The sequence below is a fragment of the Cryptomeria japonica genome, chromosome 5 (assembly GCF_030272615.1).
Source record: "Cryptomeria japonica chromosome 5, Sugi_1.0, whole genome shotgun sequence".
NCBI classification, from domain to species: domain Eukaryota; kingdom Viridiplantae; phylum Streptophyta; class Pinopsida; order Cupressales; family Cupressaceae; genus Cryptomeria; species Cryptomeria japonica.
In genome coordinates, this window is record NC_081409.1 from 181,114,922 (window position 1) to 181,140,276 (window position 25,355).

At 38.5% G+C, this 25,355-nt stretch overlaps 1 protein-coding gene across 3 annotated transcripts; it reads right to left on the bottom strand.

The window, feature by feature from the left end:
- Positions 1 to 17,931: 17,931 nt before the first annotated feature.
- LOC131027113 (boron transporter 1) lies at positions 17,932 to 24,227 on the bottom strand. 3 transcript variants are annotated; one of them, XM_057957098.2, is made up of 12 exons: positions 22,894 to 24,227; positions 22,400 to 22,482; positions 22,102 to 22,294; positions 21,787 to 21,925; positions 21,218 to 21,383; positions 20,417 to 20,583; positions 19,978 to 20,151; positions 19,695 to 19,790; positions 19,449 to 19,586; positions 19,031 to 19,350; positions 18,613 to 18,883; positions 17,932 to 18,505 (listed from the first exon to the last, which is right to left on the bottom strand). In XM_057957098.2, exons 1-12 carry the CDS (start codon positions 22,995 to 22,997, stop codon positions 18,188 to 18,190), a joined length of 2,169 nt encoding a protein of 722 aa, XP_057813081.2. In that variant the 5' UTR covers positions 22,998 to 24,227; the 3' UTR covers positions 17,932 to 18,187. The 3 variants fall into 3 exon arrangements, with proteins under 3 accessions (XP_057813081.2, XP_057813079.2, XP_057813080.2); XM_057957096.2 differs by having other exon boundaries at positions 22,400 to 22,444; positions 22,894 to 23,101; XM_057957097.2 differs by lacking the exon at positions 22,400 to 22,482 and having other exon boundaries at positions 22,894 to 23,101.
- Between the last annotated feature and the right edge of the window lie 1,128 nt (positions 24,228 to 25,355).

Below are 25,355 nucleotides of genomic sequence, written 5' to 3' on the forward strand. Positions count from 1 at the left end.
TTCAATGCCTCAAATGTGTCGGTGGCATCATCTAAAGTCTGCTCTGCTGTGGATGGTCCTAACTGAAAAGTCTGTATATCATAATCCTCTGCTAAGATCTCACCCTCATATTTGTCTGCTGCTGGTGTAGCTACCTGCAATTTCCTAGATCCAGTCTCATCTCGAATCATCTTGGACATCTTTGTAGCCTTCTTCTTCTCTGTTATCACATGTGAACGTCCAACAAGGCTCTCTAAATCAATTGCACTGTCCTCGTCCTCAACTACGATCACCTTAGTCAATCTTTCCTTCAACCAATCTGGGATATTCGATCTTGTCTCTTGAACTTGAATTTCTTTATGTACTATTTCTTCTTGTCTGGGAGGAGATGTTATTTCATTATCTTCTTCTAAATCATAGTCTTGGAGAGATCCATCTGATGAAACATGCTGTGCCTGTCCTTCCTCCTGCCTGTCATTCTGTACCATCGACTCCATGGACTCTTCCACTCGAATTGTTCTATCCTCTGGTATGGAAGAAGTACCTGGTGTTTGATCTTTGTTGGCACCTTGCTTTTTCTTGGAAGGCTCTTTCTTTTCTGATCTTTCCTTTCTCTTCGAACCTCTCGAATGGAGATTGCCGTCACTGGCACATCGAAGGTTACCTTCACCTGAATTCCTAGGATTAGGATTGCCTTCACTCACGCTTGCTCCACCTTCGGCTGGTTTCTCTTCCAAAGTAAAAGACATAGCTATGCCTTGTTCTCTCAACTTCTGATGCTGAACGTCTACCCATCTGCGAGTACAAGACAAAACTGGTGCCATCAAATCATCTAAATCCATGGCCTCGGGCTCATTCCAATCCAACCTTATTGTTTTGCTTTCCCTATCATAGGAAGACTGGATGTGCCTGCCATTGTCCTGAGCTTGGTCGGCCACTCTGTAAATCCTGCATTTCCTGACGAAATCCAAAGGCAATCTAGAATGTATCTTTCGTTTCACTTCGAGATCATCTAGGAGGTTCATCATAAAATCTTCAATTTGGTGCTCATGTTTAAATCTTCTACCGACTGTCTCCTCTAAATGTCCATGTGGATCAAAACTATTTCTCCAAGCAAAAGATGAAAAAGAATACAAGGCTAACTCCTTCTCTGCGTCATCCATGGCTAAGACATTAGGACATACCTCAACTGAATTACCCAAAATAATAGGTACCTGAACTCCATTCTGATGTCTGTGTCTGAATGCCTTCACATACGCTGCCAACTGCCTTGTTACCTCAAGTAACACAATTCTGTCTGTCGGATACCTCGGCAACATGTATGGAGGTAAAGGACATCCATGCACTCTAATGTAAGTGAACTTGGGAAACTGAATGAACCAAGCACCGTACCTCTTGATGAATTCCTGGGCATCCTGAGATAACCTGTTGTGAATCCCTCCTTGCAACGTCCTTGTGATGTTCATCGTGAAGGTATCATTAACTAACTTGTAGTTTTTCCCTGGCGGATGATGCAAGTAGGCATAGGAATCACAAGCTCTGACCTCGCCGGGTCCTCTTCCAATCATTCCTCTGTGAGGTAGTCCTGCGTACTCAACACTCCTAATCAAAGCATAGATGACGTATGAACTCATGTGGAAGGACTTAGTAGCCCTGAGTCTCCTCAACTGTACGTCTAAGCAATGGCTAATTATCCTAGCCCAATCTATCGTACCCTTTCCTTGAACAATCACCTGGATGAAGTAAAACATCCACTTCTCAAAATAGAAGGCATGAGATGCTCCTGTAACTCGGTTGAGCATAGTAATCAAATCTCTGTACTCCTCCTGGAAATCAATCCGGTGCGGTGTGTTCGGTACCTTGCTTAGACGGGGACGACTCTTGAGTAGCCAGTTCTTGTTGATTATGCTTAGGCAAGCATCTGGATCATCATCGTACACTGATCTGGCTCCTTCAATGCTCTTATATATCATGTCCCTGTGCTCTGGAAGATGGAAAGCTTCACTTATAGCTTCCTCTGAAAGGTACGCCAAAGTGTTTCCCTCATTGGACACAATTGTCCTGGACTGTGGATTGTAGTGACGGGCACACTCGATCATCAATTCGTGGCACTGAATAGCTGGAGGAAAATCGGCCGCCTTAATGATGCCACTCTCTATTATTCTCCGGGCGACAGGTGATGGCTTGCCAATGTAGGGGACCTCTCGAAACTTCTTCGTGCTAAAGTTCCCCAAGTTTGTATCTCCAATGTTGCTCTACTTCGACACGATCTTGGTCTTCACCTCTTCGGTCTTCTGATCTTCTTTCATGAGAGCTGAGCGGCTGGTGGATGCTCCCGCCTTCGGGGTCGCCATACCTACACAACATTTCAATATAAGGACTAGATTTTGCAATGAATAACGTTGATTAGAGAGAGAATTTTTTTAGGAAACGTCATGATAAGTCTCTAGAGTTATCATTTCCTAAAAAGCAATGATTGAGCTTAGGAATTCAAAAATTCAAAATTCCAAAACCTAAAATATGACGATGAATGAATAAAACAATAAAATCAAATCGCCATACCTCAAAAGAGAGCTAACTCTAGAATGCAAAAAGAAAAAGATCGCCTAGGCAAAATTGAGGTATAAATAGTCTTCAATGTTATCTCCTCAAGAAAATCCACTTCGCCACCCTTGGATTAAACGCGAGCCTCAATTGCACCTCTGACAATTCGCTCAAATGGACCTTCAAGTTCGCCCAAACAAATCTTCCAAGTCTCGCCCCTTTGACGTGGTCTTCGATCCTTGGCAAATTCGCTCCAATGAAGTCTTCAAATATCGCACCACCCTTTGATAGACTAGCGCCACCTTTGGATTAAATTCGCACCACACATGAAATACTTCGCACTATCTTCGCTTCTCCTTAATTCGCATGAAGGATAAAAATAATGATATGACAATAGTAGTTCTCACCCTCCATATATAGCGCTTGCATTGCATTCATTCCTTAGGCCGACTTGAGGATATGAAATGATTTTTTAATGATTTTCAATAAAATAACAAGGCCGACTTATTTAAATAAGCGCTTGCAATCGATTTTAATAATTAATTAATAATTAATTAAATGCCTTTCGTCTTTTAATTTGCAAATTTCGATTTTAATAAAGGCAAAATAATTAATAAATGATCAACGCCATATTAAATGCCAATTTAAATAGGATTTTCAATTTTATCGAACTTAGCATTTAAGGAAAATTCGAATTGTCTATTTGGCGCCAATATTATGAAAATGAAAGGGACGTACCTCATCGCCCTGGTCCCTTGGAGAGGGACAGGAGCGATCCATGATTTTTGTCTTGATTTTTTGCATTTTTTTACGTCCAACTCCTTCATCTCCACGTTCAATATTGATCATTTTGATGGGTCCTTCGAATTTGATTGCCTTGCATGTGCGCATAGGTGCCTCTTGGATGTTTATCGCCCTGGTCCCTTGGAGAGGGACAGGAGCGATCTATGATTTTCACGTTCACTATGCATCTTCGACCTTCGGTCTTTGATTGTAAAGCAAATAGTATCTTTGCTCGTTCCTTTTACGCTTGCTCCATTTGTTTTCATGACGTGTTTGGACGTTTAAAGGGATCATCGCCCTTGTCCCTTGGAGAGGGACAGGAGCGATCCATGTTTTCCCCTTGACCTTGGCAACTTCCAACTTCGATCCTTGTTGTGATGTCTTCCAAACGCCGTCCTTTACCATGTTCATCTTCGCCTTGCCTCAACTTTGAAGGAATATGAGTGTTTTTGATGGGATCGCCTTGGTCCTTGTCCAAAGGACAGGAGCGATATGAGCTCTTTAGCATGTTTGACGATGTTTGGACGTTGAAGACTCTTGCACGTGATCTTCAAAGAACGCCTTGGACCATGCATAATCTTATGAAGTCTTGACTTAGCACGCATTTGAAGCAAAATAGAGAGTCCAAGGCAAATCGCCTTGGTCCCTTGGAGAGGGACAGGAGCGATATGGTCCCTATGTACATCTTGGTGATTTTTTTACGTTTGAAATCTTCATGCATCGCCTTCCTATCATACCATGGACCTTCTAAGACCTTGCAAAACTTTGACCCTACGTAAATCTTGCATGAAGTGGCCAATATATCCAACATCGCTCTGGTCCCTTCCTGAGGGACAGGAGCGAAGTTCATCGTTATGTGCTTGTTCTTGTTTGTACCAACTTGCAATCATCTTCATTACGTGAAATGATGTCCTTTCGACCTTCTTGGTTGCTCGAAACTTGTTTGCCTTTTGAAATTTACGCCATTATGTAGATATCGCTCTGGTCCCTTCCCAAGGGACAGGAGCGATCTGGGTCTTAGAGTGTAAATCTCTTCATTGTGATGACCTTTAAGTGCTTGTGCTCGATGAAGATGTCTTGAAATGTCCTTGCCACCCTTTATCTTGACTTAGATCGGTTTCAAACTTGAGTGAAAAGCCATGTATTCACTATATCGCCCTGGTCCCTTGGAGAGGGACAGGAGCGATCCATCTCTTGTGGCCTTCATTTTATTTTGTCAGGTTCCAAATTTATATTCAACGGACTCGTCATACTCCACTCCATTCGTCCATGCCTTAACATTGCTTGTAACTTAGCCAGAAAATCATTTATACCAAAAATCGCTCTGGTCCCTTCCTGAGGGACAGGAGCGAACTAGACATTTTGGGACCCTTGTGGACGTTTAAAAATCTTCAATTCGTATTCAATGAGTTCATCTCACGCTCTTCCTTGCCTTTGGACGTAAACTTGCCTTGATTTTTGCCTGGATTTTGCTCAATGAAGGACATCGCTCTGGTCCTTGGGAGAGGGACAGGAGCTATAAGGTACTTCGCCCTGGTCCCTTGGAAAGGGACAAGAGCGAACTTTGCATTCTGGACCATTCTCCTTTGTGATAGCACTTCAAATTATATTCATTTGGTAAAGCATCTTCCTTTGGACCTCTTCAAATCATCAAGTCAACGAAATCTTGCAAGGACAAGGCAAAATTTGATTTGTAGCTCCGGTCCTTCATTGAGGGACAGGAGCGATTTTTCTCCTAGAGGCGTTTCGGTGCTCATGAAAATCTTCAATTTATATTCAATGGAAAGATCTCGCCGTTCTCCATCACTTCCAATTTGAAATTCGTCTTGACTCTGCAGGAATAGTGAAATATTTGAAAACGAGCTCCCGTCCTTCACTGAGGGACAGGAGCGATTTTGCTCCTACAGGCCAAAATAACATGATTTTTCACATTTAAACACTTCACAAGGCAAAAACAAATCATTTCCAATGCCCAGGACCAAAAATCAAAAGGGTCAAAATTTAGTCAAAATATTCAATCGGACAAAAATTCACACTTCACTTTCAACACTTAGACAAATTTAAGCTCTGCATCAACATTCCAATTGAACATTAGACCATTCTGGCGAACTCATTGCATTCAAAATTTGCATCCTAGAAAAGGAAGCTCAAAAGCTCTCAAAAACGACTGGATTTTGGCCTGAAAAGACAAAAATAAAAACCCTAGGGCTTGACCCTAAATCCAGACAAGTAACTGACTAACAAAATCCTAAAAAACGAAGCAAAAGGCGAGCAAAAAGAGGGGGTCCCCATTTGCGATGGGGCGATGTGTGAAATGGTCACAACAGACTTATCATTAAGTTTCCTAAAATTTGCTCTCTAATTTATGTTATGTATTGCAAAATCATGTTACTAATTTTGAAATGTTGTGTAGGCATCAAATGGAGATCTCATCAAGGAAAATCAAGCCGGATCAAGGACGGTCTTCGCCGGGACGATCAAGCCAGGACAAGGGTGACCTATTTCAATCCAGCGTTCCAAGGCGAGGTACATCATCATCTTGCACATCAAGGACACAAGGAGTTAGGACAAGGGCTCGTTGAAGAAGCAAATAATTTTAGAAGAGTTAATCAAAGATAGCCTCTCAACGACATCAAATTGAATATCTAGCAAGCTACAAGTGTCAGATGAGGTGGCGTCCTAGTCATCATTTCTCCAATCAGTGAGGTCCACCTCAGCATGTCCAGATTCAATGTACTTAACTCATGGAAGGTGGCACAAACTCCGATGTACCTACCCCGGCTATCCATTGGTCGATTTTTCTAGAAGGGACATGTGTCCAAGCAATACAATTTTGTCATTGGTCAAGCATTAAATGTTATGTAATGGTTGTAACAAACCCTAATTAGGGTTTTCATTGTTGAATCTTGGCCATTGATCTTGAATTGATCTAAGCCATCAAATTGTATTGTGGGCACTATATAAGCCCAGACATTTCATTTGTAAAAAATAATTAGAGGGAGTTAGAAATAGTTGAAGGCAGTTTAGTAGATAGAGAGTAGTTAGAAATTGATAGAATAGCAATTAGAGTAGAATAGGAGGACAAGGCAAGAAATTGTTGCCATTGATTGTAAACAAACTCCATTTTCATTGAAGTAATGGTGAAGTGTGTCGTTTCTTGCAATTTACATGGTTTCTTGTTGAGTCTTCAATCCTAGATGGTAGATGATTAGATGAATGGAGGAAATGCGATTGATTAATGGTGGAATTTGTATATCCATACTACTAGCAGTTTGTTGATTGCAGACTTGCCTTGCGTAGTCAACTGGAATCATTTAGCCTAAGCTCAATTTCAATTTGTCGCTTCTTCATTGATATGCATCAACTTGATGGTGTCTATGACTGCGGTGATGATTTGAACATCATAAAGCTTCCCATAGAAGATCGCACTAGTCTTGTGTAGATGTTCCATTGATGTCAAAACAAGACCTAGTTAGAGTTTCATCAAAAATCAAATCATTGCTCCTACATTCTTAGTATTAGGATTAGATCCTCTCTTCACCCTCATCCTTTTTTCCATTTTTTTAAATTTAAGTTAGTAAGAGCTTGTGTCCTAGCAAAGCAGATCGGAAGTTCAATTATCAGATGTAAGTCCCCTTGTGATTCCAGCAAATCACATCATACCACGGCGAGCTTATCCACATGTAGAGACCCTACCAAAAGGAACCTTGGAGTCATCCTAACTGATCCTTTATGCGAATCTTCAGCAGTTAGAGACTTTTTCTCAAGAGAGGATAAGATACCCTTAGGTATTTTATTCTGTGTTAGGCTGTGTACAAAACACACGTCAACAGTTATGTAGCTGGAAGAGGAAAGGGCATCCAGAGCGCGGTTAGAGACTCGATTGGTGAGTGCACTGGAGAGCGTGGACAAGAAGGATAAGGAGGTGTTGGAGGTAGCCTATATGGTAAAGACTGCAATGGAGAGGTAGATGGTGGCAGAACGGGATCTGAAGAGGAGGACAGAGCAAGTGTACGAGCTGCGTGGGCGATTGGCTTCCACCACTACAACACCATCGGCACCTTCTTCATCAGGGACGCCCTCTGCACCCCCTTAGTTTTTGATTTTGGGTTCTGTAGTAAGCAATGTATTCCCCATTTTGTTGTAAGTCGTTTGGAGACGACCTTCCCCAGTGATTTGTTGTTTTGGGTTTCAGTTTTGCTTGTACATCATTCCCATTTTGGTTGTCTATCGTCCAGAGACGACATTTCTTTTTGGGGGGGATGATGTTGTCGGGTAATTAAGCATTACGGTAAATTATGTTAGCATCGGCAGTTAACCCGTCGATTGTCGGCAGTTGGCACCGGGTAACTAACCTGACTCCTTTATATTGTATCTGTTTCCAGTCTTTGGACATGCTATTGTAATGGAACATATTGCAATCATTGTATGTACTGCCTTATTATGAATCAATAGAACACTTGTGAGTTCCATATATTTTGTGTACTTCTGTCATTTATGCAATGTCTTAACCCGACACCCTACGGGGAAAACATTCAACTTATTATGCTTAGACCTCTAATTGTCTTCTATTGTTCTCTTGATTATCTTGATGATGGTCTTGTTGGACTCAACTAAGCCATTACCCTGGGGGTAATAATTTGATGAAGTCTTCTGGTATATACAATGCTTAACTGCCCAAGAAGTGATTTAGGCTCCAATAAATGCCTTGGCATTGTTTGATATGATGGTGGAAAAGGACGGAATCTAGTCATAATTCCATCAACGAATTCCAACATTGAAGCCTCAATGGCATCCTTCAATGCAATTGCCTCTAGCCAGCTGGTGAAGTAGTCTGTAGTTGCCAAGATCCATTTGTGACCAACACTAAATGGAGGATTTATCATGCTAATGAAGTCTAAACCCCATTGTGTGAATGGCTGGTTTGCTTGAATATGGTGAAGAGGAAGGGTAGGCTAATCTTTGCTTTCCAAAGAAGAAAGCACATTTCTTGCAATTCTTCACCCATTTGTGAGTCATTGGATAAAGTTGGCCAATAATAATCAGCCCTCATTATCTCGATTGCTATGGTCCTTGCAAAGATATGGCCATCATGAAATTCTTCTAACAACCTGTTGACCATATTTTTCTCAATGCATCTTAGTAAGACTCTATTAGAGTCTCTTCTAAAAAGTGTGCCATTCACCAAGACACATGGAATGGACTGCAGTTTGAAATGCCTTCTTTTGGTCCTATCTAGACTAGGAGGATATTTACCTTCTTGCAAAAAAGTAGTCATATCATTCACTCAATTGCGTTAGTGTCAATGTTGGTGCACTGACCTTCTTGGAGCATAAGGGCAGCCTCTATAGGAGCCTCAAAAGATGAGACAAGTTGTTCACATAGTTCCTTGCCTCTCACAACCTTAGCAATCTTGATTTTTATGTCATATTCCATGACCTTTGTGATCCATCTAGCTCTTTTCTCATTGATATCCATGTTCAAAAGGAAATCCTTGATGCTTGCATGTGGAACTAATAGCTGGATCTTGTTGTTGGACAACATATGTTTGAATTTCTTCAATGCTCTAACAACAATAAGGACTTGCTTCTCTATATAATTGTACTTGATCTCATATTCTTTTAGTCTCTCACTAAAGAAAACAATTGGCTTCTCTATATTACCATTTAGTTGTGTTAGAACAACTGATATGCTTGATTCTCCTCCAAAAGTATAGAGGATGAAATCCTTTTAATAATTATGATTTACAAGAGTGGGTGTTTGAGCAATTGCTTGCTTGATCTCTTCAAAACTACCCTTCCATTCATTGGTCCAACTAAATGCTAAATTCTTCTTCAACATGTAGTGAGAGGTTTTACCATGGTAGCAAGATTAGGAATGAACCTTCTCACAAAGTTGATCCTACCAAGGAAACTCTGTAATCGTATTTGTGGTTGGGGAGTGGAAGAGAAAGAATGGCTTCCACTCTTTCTAGATCAATGACTAGGCCCTCTTTAGATGCAATGTGCCCCAACAGTTAACCTTGATCTGTAGCATAGACACACTTGCTTGGATTCAAAGACACACCGTACTCCCTACATTTCTTGAACACTTGCTCAAGATGATCAAAATGATCAGTTGCATGCTTTCAATAAACAATTATATCATCAAGGTCTATGAGCACAAAATTTGCTAATACACCATTAAAAGCCATGTATATTGTTTTTTGAAAGGTAGCACTTGCATTGGTTAGTCCAAAAGGCATTTCACAATATGCATAGGTACCCCATTTTGTAGTAAATGCAGTCTTAAAGTGGACTAGTTGTTGGACTATAATCTGATTGTAGCCCGAATATCCATCCAAGAATGAAAATCTCTCTGAGCCACTGATCCTCTGCAAGAATTTGTTCCATGGAGGGAAGGGGATAATGATCCTTAAGAGAGGTTCTATTGAGGCCAATAAAGTCTACACATAGTCTTGGTTTCCTATTCTTCTTTCTTGTAGGAACAAGATTGGCCACCCAAGAGGAGTGTTTGATAAAAAAGATGATATTGGCCTCTATGAGTTTGGTTAACTTCTTCCTCATTAGTGGCTCAAGTTTGGGATTTACCGGCCTTTGTTTTTGTCTAACAGGTTTTGCAATTGAATCTAATTCAATGGTATGTTGGGATAGAATTGGGTCAAAACCTTTTAAGGCCTCATAGGTCCATGCAACTATACCATCTTACTTTTTGACAAAGTTTAACACATGTTTCTTGTTTAGATATAGAGGATATCTTTCTCAAGTTTAATGTTTTTCCCTCAGCCATAGCAACTGATTTGTAGTCACCTTTCTTTGCAGTCGGGTTCATCTTTTTGTTGTTCAGTTGATCATCTGAGTTGGTATGCCTTCCGAGGTGACAAGACCTTTAGGCAACTTGTTGGAATTGAGTTGCATAATCTGATCTCCATATTTTTTAGCAGAAAATTCTACTTCATTTTGCAAGAAATTGACAATTTGCCAATCACTTTCAAATATCTACCAATTTGCTTCATTGTTTGGGACAGCAAGCCGCACAATAAGCTTGATGTGTTGTTCCTTCTTGTTTGCAACATGTTTTGGTATATCATATTGAGCACCAACTGTTGCAAGTTTCTCAGCATGTTTATTTTGATTCCTAAGAATGCTTTGAATGTTAAAGGCCTCAAAGCCTTCAATCAAGTCCCAAACTTTGTGTTGGTATGATATGAGTAGGTTGTTCTTTGCTATGCTTTGAGTTCCAATTTGATTAACAATCAATTCACTACTTGTAGTAATCTTATCTTTCTCTTTTCTGCAAGTTGGACACCTTGGATAAGAACTTCATACTCAGCTACATTGTTAGTGCAACTAAACTGAAGCCTAAAGGAGAAGTGATATCTCTCCCGACTAGGAGAGACTAGCATCACTCTAGCATCGAGACCATTCTTGTTTCTTGAGCCATCAAATAACAAACTCCATAACCCCTCCGAATCTTCTTGAGTCTTCACGACGTTAGGGATAGGAGTAGTCTCCTCATGAATGCAATAGCTGCCAAGCCTGGTTTGTTTTGTTTCACTTGATGGGGCAAATTGAAAAGCATTACCCCGTTCATCTAATAAGCAATTGGGAACCTCCTCCAGAAGAGTAGCAGGTTCATGAACAATACATTCTTCCCCTTTTGCATGCAATGTGCAATTCATGTTCACGGGGCTAGGAATGTAGGGATCAATGTGGTTTCTTGCAATAGGCTTTGCCCTTATGGTAATCTTTGTAGCATACCTTGTTCTAAATAGCATATGGGACCAATCAGAGGATAATTACACACCTATTTTGGCTGCGAAATATCTGAATAAGAAGATGGCAAAGAAAGCAAGGAGATGATGACTGATATATCTTGCAAAACGGTGTAGTCAGGGCATGCATGGAAGGTTAACTTCAAAATTTTAACAAGCCCCAATGTCTTAACAGAATTGCCATCTAATTGTACAACCCCCTTAGCCACGGGTTCATATTTTATGCCAAGATCAGCTACCTTCTTGGGCATAACAAAGCTATTAGCCCCCAAATCTATCATATAATTGTGGACCTATGTTATCTCCAATGATTAAAGAGAGATAAAAGGGAGGTGGCTCATTGATTTTACTTGAATATTCTTCCTCCTTGGGTCGCACTAAGCTGGTTGGAGCTGATTTTCTGCTGATTGTTGCTATCTCATTTGATTGATTGATGTCTTCAACACTTCTTGGAGCAAATCTGTTTGAGATGGAATAGAGAGAGCCTCCCACATGGTAACAATCTTCATTTGATCAACTATGTTGAAAGGAACACCACTTGACTTTGAAGAAATTTTTGCAACAGCAAGGTCTGATTTTGCTGATGGGGTAACTTGAGGCTCCTCTTGTCTCTTGTTGCTCGAAACTGTGTTCTGATTTGAGCTTAGGAGCAAATCTGTTTGAGATGGAATAGAGAGAGCCTCCCACATGGTAACAATCTTCATTTGATCAACCATGTTGAAAGGAACACCACTTGACTTTGAAGAAATTTTTGCAACAGCAAGGTCTGATTTTGCTGATGGGGTAACTTGAGGCTCCTCTTGTCTCTTGTTGCTCGAAAATGTGTTCTGATTTGAGCTTAGGACGGCTGCTTTACTTGTGCTAGGAGTTGCAATATTCGGGGTTGCTTGTGAAGTTGAAGCTTGGGCCATAGAAGATGTTGCACTTTCTACTGCCCTCCTCTTTGATCTTGTGTTCATTGCTTGTTTGATTTAAACCACAAAATTCTGCCTCTTGCCATTTGATAAAAGTAGAATCCCCTTGCATGTGACTTTGATTACCAGCACTTGTCTGATTTGTATCAAATTGCTGGCCTGAAGTTGGTTCATTTTGCACTACTAGAGCTTGAACAAGCTCTCCATTTTGACATGCATTTTGATTATGAGGCTGATTGCATGGATGACACCAATCATGCTCTTGAGCAAGATTGTTTTGCATTGGAACAAGTGCCTTTGAGCTGTTTGTAGCTGCAGGATCACGATATTCAAGGGCCTAGCATAATTCCATTGATTTTGCCCTTGATAAGGTGCCCTATTTTGTTGATAATGTTGATTTTTTACCTAATAAGGCCTACTATTTTGAGCTTGCCACCTCTTTAGTGTCACCAACTCATTGCCAAAGTTTTGCAATTGATCTTTAATTCCATGAAAATCATTCGAAGGTGAAGCTGAAGTAGATGGCTGACTTGTAGATGCAATGGGAATAGGAGCCAAATCGGGCTGTTCAGTGGGAACTTTTGGGAATAGAGGCATTGGTGGCCTTGAAGCTATTTACCCAACTTGAATCAAGCAATTTTCTGCCCTAATGGTAATATCATATGCATTTGGTCAAGTAGCTCCACCCATTGATTGAATCCTATAGCCACTTCATTGTTAAGTGCTCTTAGATAATACATGAAGCATGATTGGGAGATCGTTTCACTAGAGTAAGGATTCTATCCCATGTCTTTTGAAATATGAAATTAAAATCTCCCATGAATTCATGGAGCTCCCTCTTGATTGTTGTCAACTATTCAACAAGTGATAGATGATCACTTTTATCTTCAAATTACTCACATAACTTCTCTCCCAAATCATCCCAATTGTGAATAGAGTTAGGTTCCAACCCTATACCATTGCAAGGTTTTTGCTTTCAAGGATGTGGCCAAGAGTCTATTAACAACATCATCCTCAGAGACATTGTGAATGGAGTAGATATTGGCAATATCTTGAATGTGTTCTATTGGGGCAATGGTTGTTTCACTTGTGAAATAGGGTATACTTTTTAATGCAGCCACTGGTATATCATTTCTTTGTGCTAAAAGGAGGGGTTTTCTCCATAAAAGATGACAAAAACTTGATTTCTAGGAACAACCATGTGAAATAATTGTCTATTTAGCTGAGTAGTGGGAGTCCTTGATTGTGATGATCTATTAAATGGAGTAGATTGAGATCTAGGAGACGGAGTGATAACAACTTCAATTCTTCTAATTGGTGATAAGAAAATTCTACTCCTAGAATTGGAAGATGAAAGTTCTGAATATTGAAAGTTACCTCTAGAAGATGCCCTCATTTGAATTCTGGGCATGAAATCAATAATTGATCTTTGAACAAGAGATTGGGCTTGAGTAGAGTTGCTAGGTACTTGATAGAAAACCTCTTCAAGGTCAAAATGCTAAGTGCAACACCACTTTCTTAGCATAGAGGTTGAAAGCTTGTCGAATTAGTCCCACTGTGCGTGCTAGAAACTATGGTATGGCCGGTGACTTGGGCTAGCACTTTCTAACTAGAGGGTTTGATGGAATGGCTTAGATGTAGTCCCATCGGGCGTGCTAGAAACTTTTGTCACATTAAATTGCACCCTACAGGATTGGACCCAGGATTCCAATGACACAATGGAAATACCTCGAAGTGTGGGACATTGTGCAAGGGGGTTGGATCTCTGGAGAAGGTTGGCTTCCTTTTTGATCTAGGTGCAAGTGTTGAACCAACCCAACACTTCAAACTCCTATTCTACACCTATTCTAACAACTTGAAAAGGAAAAGGGAGGAGAGATAATGCAAAAATGAAGGGGAGGTGATACACCAAGATGAGAAATGTTTCTCTCCTTGCCCCAAAAATGGCACAATGAATCATCCAAGGCACCGAAAAGATGCACAATCTTAATTTGCATCAAATCTCAGGCATGAGCATGGAGGTTAGGGTTCATGATCATTTAGAGGGAAGGAGATCTTCAACGGTCAACACTCACAAATGAAGTTAACATAACATACAAGTAAGAGAAACAATATAATGTGCACCCAACATGAAGGTGAGAATGCACAATATACACGAGTAGAAGAGAGGCGAGAATTATGATCTTAATTCATTCAAAGGCCGAAGGTTGAACTTACAGTTGTACGAAATGCAAGAAAATTACAAGTCTGCAAGAGAAATGCATAGTAGAGAGAATGTGAGATAGAGTTGACTCAAAACAAAGAGAATCAACTGATTGCTCCCAAAGGAATTGGGCCCCTTACAATGAGGCTTAACAACCTATATATAACAATTTGGTTGCCAAAGATGAGAACTCATGAAGAGGGAGAAACCCTAGATTTCATGCCAAGAAAATTACAGTTGTAAGAATGATGATGCTATATATAACAATCTGGTTGCCAAAGATGAGAACTCGTGAAGAGGGAGAAATCCTAGATTTCATGCCAAGATCACGTGTGTAGAGAATGTCAGTGATATTAGACATGAAGATGGTTAGATGAGTTTGAGGAGTTTTGTTGAGAGCCATCACCATGCCTTGACAAGGCATTTTCATGGAAAAATGTGCTTTTGGAAGGAAATCACCCCCAAAATCTACAAGTAGACTTTGGAGATTAGACATGGAGGCCATTAAGTAGCAATAAATGAGCATGGGCTTGACATCCACTTGATAGCCCATTGCAAAATGCATTGAGTGCTCTTTTGCAGCTCCATAGTTCATAATGTGGTAGTTGGGATATTTGGTAGAGCATTAATGTCGATGAAGTGTTGAGCATATCAAATTGAAGTAGTGTTGGGTGTTGAAGATTGGCATTGGGTTTGGAAAGTTCATGTTGCAAGGTGCCAAGTGAAGAGGGGACCCTCGAAGTCCAAAGGCTGAAAGGCAAAAGGGGAAGGTAGGGATGGATAAGTGATCGAGGATCAAACTTCACCTGTAACCTTCGCAAATTTGGAATGGTTATAGGGGAAGTTCGACTCCCGACCCTTGACAAGGCTTGCGAATGGGCAGAAGAAGTTGGGCATCAGGTGTTAGGGATGTGCCTGAATGTCTTCCAAATTGGAAGGGTTAATGTGTAGCCTTGATCCCTGAGGACTGAAATGAAAGGAGGGTTGAAGGTGGGGAATTAGGGTTTGGGATTTCCCTTAACTCTTTCCTAAGTGAAAAGGATTAAGGTGACCCTTGACACCTAATGCTTGAAAGGAAGGGTGAGTGAAAAGACTGGGCATCGGGCATTGGGCATCGGGGGTTAGGTTTAACTTTTCCTTTTATGAAAGGTTGAATCTAACCTCCGATCTTCGATATCCAATAGATTGGACAAAGGTGGAAGGAAAGGTGTCGGGCTTTGGGGGTTGTGTTCGAGGTAACATTTTCCTTTCCTAAGGAAAATGTTATAGTGAAACCCTAAATACCTGAAGTCTGAAAGACTTGGGCAAAATGGAAAAGGGAAAGTGGGGTGTGGGCTTTGGGGCTATGTTGGGCAAAATGGGAAGATCAGAGGAAGCCCGAAGTCCGATCCCTGATAAAGGGAACACTTAGCCGAATTTTGAGTTTTTTGACATGGGCATTTGATCAAGAAGGGGTAGAATAGCCTATTGAACCTATCTTTGATTAGTTATTCCAGCATCTTCCCCCATATTGGTGTCTTGGATATCATAAGTGCTTCTTACGCTAGTTCTCATAGGTTGCCTCATTGAATTCTCTTGGCGATTATTCTCAAGGCCCTATCCACCTAGCCCGTCCTTTAGGGTAAATTCTCCAGCATGCACTTGTTTGGTTAACATTAATTTCAAGGTGTGAAGGTGACTAGTTTCTTTTATTTACTGGTTGAGTCATACTTGTATATGTTTTATTTATTTATTTATAGTTTCATTATTGATTTATATCCTTAAATTTTCCTTTTTCATCGAGGCGTGGCTTGTTACTCCTACGGGCTGTCACTACTACCCATGTACTTCTGCCCAATTGATTTACTGTAGTCACACTAATTGTTCCTCTGCACCCTTCTCTATCGACTTGTAGAAATAAATTTAATTTCAATTTCATGCTTTTGCATCACAATTAGCCCAAGCTTTGAACATGTGCCTTATCCACAGCATTTGTCTGCTTGTCCACTAAACAAAGCAAGAACTAACCTAAGAACTGATCTCTTAGTTTCTATAAATAGACCTTATGTCAGTTTGAGCCAATTTATTGATCTGCCATTTGATCATTTGTTCGCATAACTATTCAAGTCAAAAGTCTAAGTCAAGGTCGTGACCTCAATGGGAGGTTTCTTTCTAGCTTTACAATGTTAGAGCATTTCCTATTCTCATTAAATATTCGTGTTTGGGGTGTTGTATGTGTATATTGTCTCTTGTTAAAGTCATAGTAAGGGGTTGTCCTCAGTCCACTTACATGGGACTCTTAAGACACATATTGGATAAAACTTTTCCTTATCCCCATTTTTTCAGAAGTAAAACTCAAAGGTTATAACTGGCAATTACTTGAACAAAGAAGTTATCTTATTCCTTTCAACTAAAATTTCTAATATTAAAATTATATTGCTGTATGCAACAAATGCACACTTGGCCAACAACCAAAAGGCTGCAAATTCTGTTATGCTTTCCAATAGGTTCTCTAAACCTAGAATAAAGCTTTTCAATTCAAATATAGATTCAGTAAATAAAATTCACTTTTACGGTTTTACCTCTATTATGTGTTTTCAGTTTTGAAGGAAAGCTCCTGAATTGTTAAACCAGCTAAAAGTTGTGACCATAACTGTTACCAAACCAGAAATATAAGATTTGTTTATAGCCATCCTTGGGATTCCAAAGATTTGATAATGTTTCATATTTTGTCAGTGGAAGAATTTAATTTAAAACTTAATGGTATCATCTCCTAGTGCTAATAGAATTATGTTGTAACCTATCATTTATTCCTATCAAGGATTGCATTTCTAATAGGAATGCACATTTGCTATTTTAGTACTCAAATAATCATGTGTGTAGAAATTGTAAAATTGAACGTTTCCAAAAGTTTCTGAAGGATGTTGATGAACTTCTTTATAGGGTGCCTTAATTGAGATACACAGGCTTCAAATGGACAATATTTCGCAAGGAACATAGGAGATAAGGTATGGAACAGAGTCATGTTGGGGACAAAATAGAACACAAAGATATAAACCAGTCAATCCTTATTATCTCTTTCATGTGTAAAAGGCTACGATTCCAAAATGCAAAAGAGAATTTGAGGTTTGAGTGCTCTTAAACAGAGATCACTTCAAATTCAATGTCCACTTATCCAAGGGATTAAGCAATTTTGGAATATAGCCACCAATAAACTATTTTGTATGTCATTTGCACTCTCTATTTTTTCAAAATAGACAGGTGACTCCTTGAAAATGATTGTGATTATTCCTGATAACATTGCAAATATTAACGATGCATCAGGATACTCTTTTTAAAATCTTTACTTAAAAAAACCACTTTTTTGATGGGTGGCCAACTAAATATGTAAAGAAAATTCTATTGCATTGATTCTTTTATAGTCATTCTGAGATTTAAAAATTTCATTTATGCTTGGTATCCTTCTAGAAGATGTGCTTGTGATGTAAATTTGAAACCTGCAAAACATTTCATCATTTACTAGTCAGTACAAGAAAAACATAGTAGCAAGGAGATCCAAATAACTCAAGAACCAAAATCCTTCAGCATATGCTTGCTTATTTGGCATGTCCTTTCTCTATGAATGTATCACTCTGTCTCATTGTTGTCATCCAGATGATGGGTCACACTGTGATTTTGAAACATTGTTACAAAATCTTCTAGAGAGTTTTTCCAGAGGCTTTAAACTTAATTTCAATGACTGAAAATCCTACATTCTCAAAACATAAACTTTTTTAACTCAACTTCCATTATTATTTCATTTCAAACTTATATAAGGTACACTGTTTATTGAGATGGACACATATTCTACATGGTAAATAGACTTACTGGTATCTATAAGATATACCAATACAACCAAGGAGCTTATCTCAGTATGGTTACATAATAAGACATTATATATGCCATAAGACATATGAAGTATTTGCTGAAGCCAAACATTACAGTTTATTGATTTGCACATCCTAGAAATGTCTAACTCGAAGTTGATGTATGTGGCCTCAAACTAGATGATGTTCGTGGACTGATATTTTTCCCTTCACCAAGTTGTGGACTATGTGTCTGTCTGAGCTGACTGATACGGGGACTGTATGCTCGTTCAGAATCTCCAAGACGTGGACTAAAAATATACTTTGCTTCACCAGGCTGTGTGCATTCACTCGTACTAGTTATCTTTGGACTATATATGTGCTTAATTTCACCACGGCTTCGTGTCATCATCTCATCCAAAATTTCGCCTTCATCTGCCTTTGTCCCTCCATTTCCACGCCCAAGCCCAAGAGATCCAGCTTCCTGGGAAAAACATATTATATTATTAAACTTCTTATAGTTCATATGGTAGAAATTAAAAGTCATTGCAAGTGATATTCTGGATTAGTCATGTGATGTATGTATCTTACAGTCATTGCTATGTCGCATGGTATTGCTGGTGATTCTTCATACTCGGCTGCATCCAATTCTTGAAGATGTGCTCCTTTATAAAACCATGGAAGCACATACTGTCTTATGGGGACCAACAACATTATTAGCAGTGGAAAAAGCACACCAGCTATGGGGATCCAGGTTACGCCAAAACAGGCCAGTAAATAGCACGTCTGGAATATGGTAAACATAGCAATTGTTTTGAAAGGTACTGTTTCAACAAATATAGCATGATACTTCTGGAGCACCCTGTGACCATAAGTTTAATGACAACATTTGATCAGTCTTGAACTCAGCAAACTGTCTTCAAGCATTTAATTTTATCCAAAGAAAGAACAAAGCTGGGAGGAAAACATTGCAAATATATAGGTTAGGATAATTCAGATAAATTCATACATGTATCTACGACTTGGAGCAGTGAACAGAAGCAATATCCTTTCCCAGAATTGATTTCCAGGCAAACTCTCTATGGCCATGAAAGCAAAGTAACCCCAAAGTACAGAAGTTGGGATCTTTTTAAGGATAGGCATTGCACCAACACAGCAAGCCACCATAATAGATTGCAACAGGTTACTTAGTCGCTGTTCCTTAACTTCAACAGGTAGGAGATCATCTATGTCCTTCTCTACATTAAAAATTGATTCATCAACTGGAGCATCTATATTTCCAGCACTTGTGGCTAATTGAACAGTGGTATCCTTCAATTGCTTAAGTTCCTGCAAAATGAACCAGGGCATCCACTAAACCAATAAATCAATGGTTCGAAAGTTTAAATTAAGACGAGTGTCTGGATCCAAAAACATGACTCTCTTACCAAAGTAGATGGAGGCTGGTACACCAATGGAGTTTGCATCTGCTGGTAAGTTTCTTGCATGTGTCCATATAGCTGCCCTAGGCTTGAGTTAGTTTGAATACTTTTTTGTGCTCTTCTGACTAATTTGTTGCGCATCAACTGTAATAAACTTATAAAACACTTTGTCATTAGAAATTGCCTAACAAAACAGTGCTGCTTATATGCTTGTATTAATTAAGCATTTTGAATACTCCAATTTATGAGTACCTGATGCTTGAGAGTTGCTAAGCTTTTAGTGTGCATTGGAGATTGAGGAATAACACCATTTGAAGGTGGTATACCAAGTAGGCCACATAAAATAACCTGCAACAAAATAAGATAATTTTGAGAACCAGCCAGAAAGGTTTATAAAATACTGGCAACTGTCGATGGTTATAACAAACAATAAAGAGTTCAATTATAATGACTTTTCCAAACCAAATTCCTGTACTTCAGGAAAAATTGCAAAGCACTTTGATTTATATATTCATACTTATACAGTTTTCCCTACCAAGAATCCCAAAAGAAGCAAGTCATAATGAAATGAAGATGGCTTTCTCAAGTTGAATTCCTTTTGTTGGGCAAGTTGGGATGCCACGCTGTGGTCAAAATAATAAAGCACAGCAATCATTGTAGCTGGAATAAATGCTCCGATAATGTATAATAATGGTACATCAAGCATTTCCTGTTTCAACAAGCAAATATCATAATCAGGTGCATGTTCCCAACCTCTATTGAAGATAATATTTCTTCAGGACAATGGTCAATCAAAGTGAAAACTTCAGCATAGTTAAATAGAAGACTATGCAAAACATAGTTGTTATGCAAACAATTTATATTTATTCTAGACAAACAAAACTCAAAAATTCCAAACCAGTCAGCTACAAGTCTTGTATTTGTCTAAACTTGGGAAAAAAACACATCCTTCAAATCATATCTTGGGACTGCACCTTAACAACTGTCCAGTTGGCATAGGCATTGGGTGACCATGGATTGGGACTGAAAAGCCGTCGTGGAATTCCATTTGGGACATGGCTGGCTGAAGCATATGAAACTCCAGTCCACACAAGGACCATCAATGGCACACCATAATCAGCAATAAGACCCCGAAGCCATCCTGTAAATGCAAAAATAGGTTTCACTCTGGAGTTAGAAAATCACCTACAGGATAACAATTTATTTTGTCAACCAGAAGAATCTATCAAGTATTTTTGACTCTATAAAGTCACTGGAATATCATTGAAGGAAAATAATACTGGACAACAGTGCATACATAAACTATCAAAATAGACAGTGGAATATTCTTTATTTGAAATATCTTAAGTTCCTCTCGAACAACACAACTATATTGTTTAAATTTCAAGCATCAGAATGGCTGACGTGCTGACTGCAAATGGTCCAATATTTACATGGTTAGCTGTGTAAGTTATTCTACAATTTAAAGCAAAAAGGACAAACCAGTCGAGCACTCCTTTCATAAAAAAAGTTGTAGTCCATTCCACATTACAGAGCGTAGGAGATCACTTTAAGAGACATGCAAAGAATTCCATTACATGGTTGAATTTTGTATGCTGTCCCAATTTCTAGTAAACTGTACTCATAACTATCAAACAAAATATGAGTACAGAGAGATCAAAACGAAGATTATAAATACCTAGAAAGGACAACATAAAGAGTTGGTGAGAAAAATAATAAAGAAGATTACATATGGCATAAGAGACCAGAATTAGATTAGTTCAAAATATATATACCTGTCCCATAACGCCAAGATCGGGCTTTGCGGCTCCCTAGCCCACTAAATAGAAGTCCAAATGAGAGAACCAATGCAAACATTCCATTCCCAAAACGCCATGATGGTTGGAACTGTTCAAGTTTCGGATTTTCCCCCACTGGGATACGAAACTCCTCCACAAGGCCCTGTAATAGAAACTTAACTTAATCAACCCATTATCTTAAAAAAATGATCTTCAAAGGGCTCTGATAATCTGCAATTTAAGTGCAAAATTTTATTTGCAAGAAGAAAAAAAGGATTTTTTCCCAGCATAGTATGTGACACAATTATAAGGAATCTTCCTGAGTTTCTTGAGTTGGGTTAATTATACATCGAGGATCAGGAGCAATTAATTATCTTTTCTTTTGTAAGATTTTTAAAACATGAGAACACCTACAGTGAAGAGCATGTTTGTTTTGAAAGGTTTTATAGGCCATCACCATGTATGCCATGCTCAGAAAAGACTAACATGATAAATTTCCTCTTCAATATATTATCCTCAATAGATTATATTTAACAATATACATTCCAATATCCTTAGAACCTTACACGTATGGCCTGTTGCATGAACAACATTGCAATCAGCAAACCAAAAAGTTCACCCGCTATGCGGGTGAACCTGTTGATAATTGAGCATGCACCCAGGATTGCAAATAAGATCAACAAAAATGCAGTCCAGACACATACCCTGCAGATCAAACAACACTATAGTTATTTATTGAAGAAAATACACCAATTGAAGCTTTCTCCTGTTTTCAATTGATCCCTGAAAATCTTTGTGAAGGCAATACTATCTAACTTTCATTCTAGTTTATTGACATGAGTTGTGTTTGTTTAAACGTGAATATGCAGGGAGATGTATACCATCCTGCCCAAGCCAAATACAAATGTGGGCCCAAATCATCTCTGTCTTTGGCAAAGTTGAACATAAAAGTATACATAAGAACAGTTGGCTCAGCTACTCCAAGAATTAGCAATGGCTGACCACCAAAAAAGGAATGTATGACTCCACAAATTCCAGTAGATGCCAATGTTTGAACTGCAGTCAAGATACCATCTGCAAGAACCAAATTCAAATATTAAAATTTGTTGAAATATAATAAATTTTAAAATGGCTTCTTCACTAATCTCGCTAGTTGTTACTGGAGGTGGCAATTCTTACTTGTGTTCCTGTCCAATTGTTCCCCAAATGATATCACTGGAATGGCTGATGCAAAGAATATGTAAGTTGTGGGAGCAAGGATCCTGAATGTGCAACGAATGAAGGATTGGCGAGTGTCAAAAAGGTTAATACAGATAATACATATTTTGCAGTCAGTGACTTCTTGTTGGATGTTCAAGTGCTTAACATGCATTTGGGTTTCTCTTCATATTTTAATGAAAATAATTTCAAACAATTAGCTAAATTCACTATTACTGAGATCATAAACCCAAGAACCTGTTAGTTATTTTAAACTTTAAGTAGATTAAATGCAATGAAAAGCAAGTTTTACTGTAAATTTCAGGTTACACCTGTGAAAAAGATATGCTAGGGCAAAGGCATAAGAATGAATGGCATCATATAGCAGAAATATTTCAGATGATTTCTATACATTCAACATACATGAGTGGTTTAAAATACAGTTAATAAAATGTAATAAATAGCATGTAGAGTACCTGAATCCTGCTGTGAAGCCACTAGTCCAATCTTGCTTGTAGCACAGTAATCTTCCCTTAAGATCATTCTTGATCCCTCGAAATGGTACAAACGTCTCCTCCATTTCAAGGTGGAGTAAGAAACAGAAGGGAAATATAAACTCTTTTCTTTTCACTTGGATTGTGAAGAAAGGAATACACAATACATAAAACGTAACAGATTTATGGAAGTTGAGATTACATTGCTATAATATTATGTTTTTTAACAAATAACAAGGCATCTTATTTTTTGAGCCTCAAAAACTACAGAAAAATTTCAAACTCATGTTTTACTGTGAGAGCAAAGGTCTGTGATTAAAGGATAAGAATACTCCATACAACGCAATTTTTCGTATGTTCGTTAATGAAAGTTAAAAAATCATTTAGCTATCCTCGAAAGAGAAAGTATAGGCTTCTCAATTAAATTCTGGGGGTGAAATTAGGGGGAAAAAATGGAGTTTGAAGGCATTTTATCATCCTGTTGAAGGAATTCCATGTTTTAACATTACTTGGATTCCATGGCTGAAGGGACAGAGAAGAAAAAGAATAATGTTTCATGTAACTAGCAAATTGCTTTGACGGACCTACATGGTCATTCTAATAGAATCAAAATAGAATAGAATGGGCTACAGAATCTGGATCAGGAAAAAAACGCAATTTATTTTCTCCTTTTGTGGCCTAACCTTTTTGAAAGGGACAAGATTCAGACTCCATTTGGCATTTGGCATTGGATTACACCTGGAAATTCTTGCCAATTGCAGACTTGCAGTATTGACGCCATCGAAAGCTTGTCAAGCCCACCTTTATTTTAAGCCCAAGTCCATACTTGGGTAGTAAGATGGCGAATTTACATGCTGATTTTCTTTAGCACTGTAAAAGCAACGGTTCTAACGCAGCATAATTCTGAGACCTGACAACTAAGGTGAGACGAGAAGAGAACGTACTATCAACATCTATAAGAACCACAAAATTACAATTAACGCATGAGAAACGAGAAGAAGAAACCTATAGAGGAATTTGGAAGAGATTCAGCCACGGCTCTACATGACGTTTTGATTTTTAAGGAGGAAATCAAATGCTAAAGGCGCAGAAAAGGAATTCCTGATATTCTCCCTCTTTTCATGGCTTTGCGGTGGGCATACTGTTATGTTGGTGATTATTTATAGCTTATAAAAGTTAACACAGTAGATCGTGCGCATGCAAATGCATATGAAGGGGACCTGCCCTCTTCCTTCCTCTCATTATAAAAAATGGGCTCCATGTGAACTACGTTTGCATACAAGCCGCATCACAAAATGGATTTATACACTTTATGTGCATTCAACTACAACGAGATCCCTTATCATGCTAAATACTTTTTCTTACCTTATATGACTTTTTGTTTATAAAAAGGCACTTTCTGTTTATTTTTCACAAATTTGAAATTGGTATGGTAGATTTGACCTATAAATGTTTGATACCCAATGGCCACTAGGTAATCAGTTTTTTGGGGTTACTGTAGGATTCAGTTAGATACTTAGGTGTGCTCATTAATTAGTTTTTTATATACCACTAGGTGATCTAAACTTTTTATTACAGGATTTAAATATCTATACCACTAGGCGATGTAAACTTTTTATTACAGGATTCAATCCATAGATATTTAGGTTTGCCAATTAGAAGTTTTTTACTACTGGTTGCTGATTATTGCGTAACGTACTTCGTTTAATTGAAAAAGAAAAACGATTTTTTTTTATACGAAAAGAAACTGTCTGTCTATTTGCTAAGATTTTAAGAGTAATTATTTGATACGCAAGGACCACGAAGTAATTCACATAGAAATTTTAGATGTGCCACGCACAGATAAAACATACTGTTAGGTACAGAAATAACAGTATTAAGTGCATAAAATGACGGATCAGGATTGCTTGCTTCTTCCAAAGTAAATATTTTATGTCGTTCATAATGTTGTACAGGTTTTCTTTTTTATTGGTGAGGACAGTTAGAAGCGTCAGTGCCACGATCTTCCAGTTTCTTAAATATCAAGTGGTAATTGTGATTGTGTCCATCGGCAAACCTAGGACGATGCTCCCTAAGTGAAAGGGTTAAAAGTGGTCAGACATATAAGGCTTCTCCAGTCATTAAAAATGTTAAAAATGAGTTGTGTTTCTGGATTCAATTGCGTAGTATTTATTTTGCATTGATGTTTCGGATTACATTTCATGATCTATCATTAGATTGAGAGAGCTGTTAAAAACGATGTTTAATTTTTTATGGTCATTAGCCTGTTTTTTCTTATCTTTTGTGTAAAGGGAATGCGTTATGCTTGCCCTAATCTGCTAGCACATGCACTTTATTTCTCCACGTTAATTTTTTAGGCTATAGAATCTTCACTTTTTATGTTACTATTACTATCTATACAATGTTTTTGCTTATTTAGTAGATCTATTTTTGGGAGGATTTTA

Excerpts from the sequence above, each read along its gene's own strand:
- LOC131027113 (XM_057957098.2), bottom strand. The coding sequence starts at position 22,997 with ATGGAGGAGACGTTTGTACCATTTCGAGGGATCAAGAATGATCTTAAG. Across the intron at positions 22,295-22,399 it reads ACAATTGGACAGGAACACAA|ATGGTATCTTGACTGCAGTT; the intron begins GTAAGAATTGCC and ends TGGTTCTTGCAG. Across the intron at positions 18,884-19,030 it reads GCTCCAAGTCGTAGATACAT|GGTGCTCCAGAAGTATCATG; the intron begins GTATGAATTTAT and ends TTATGGTCACAG.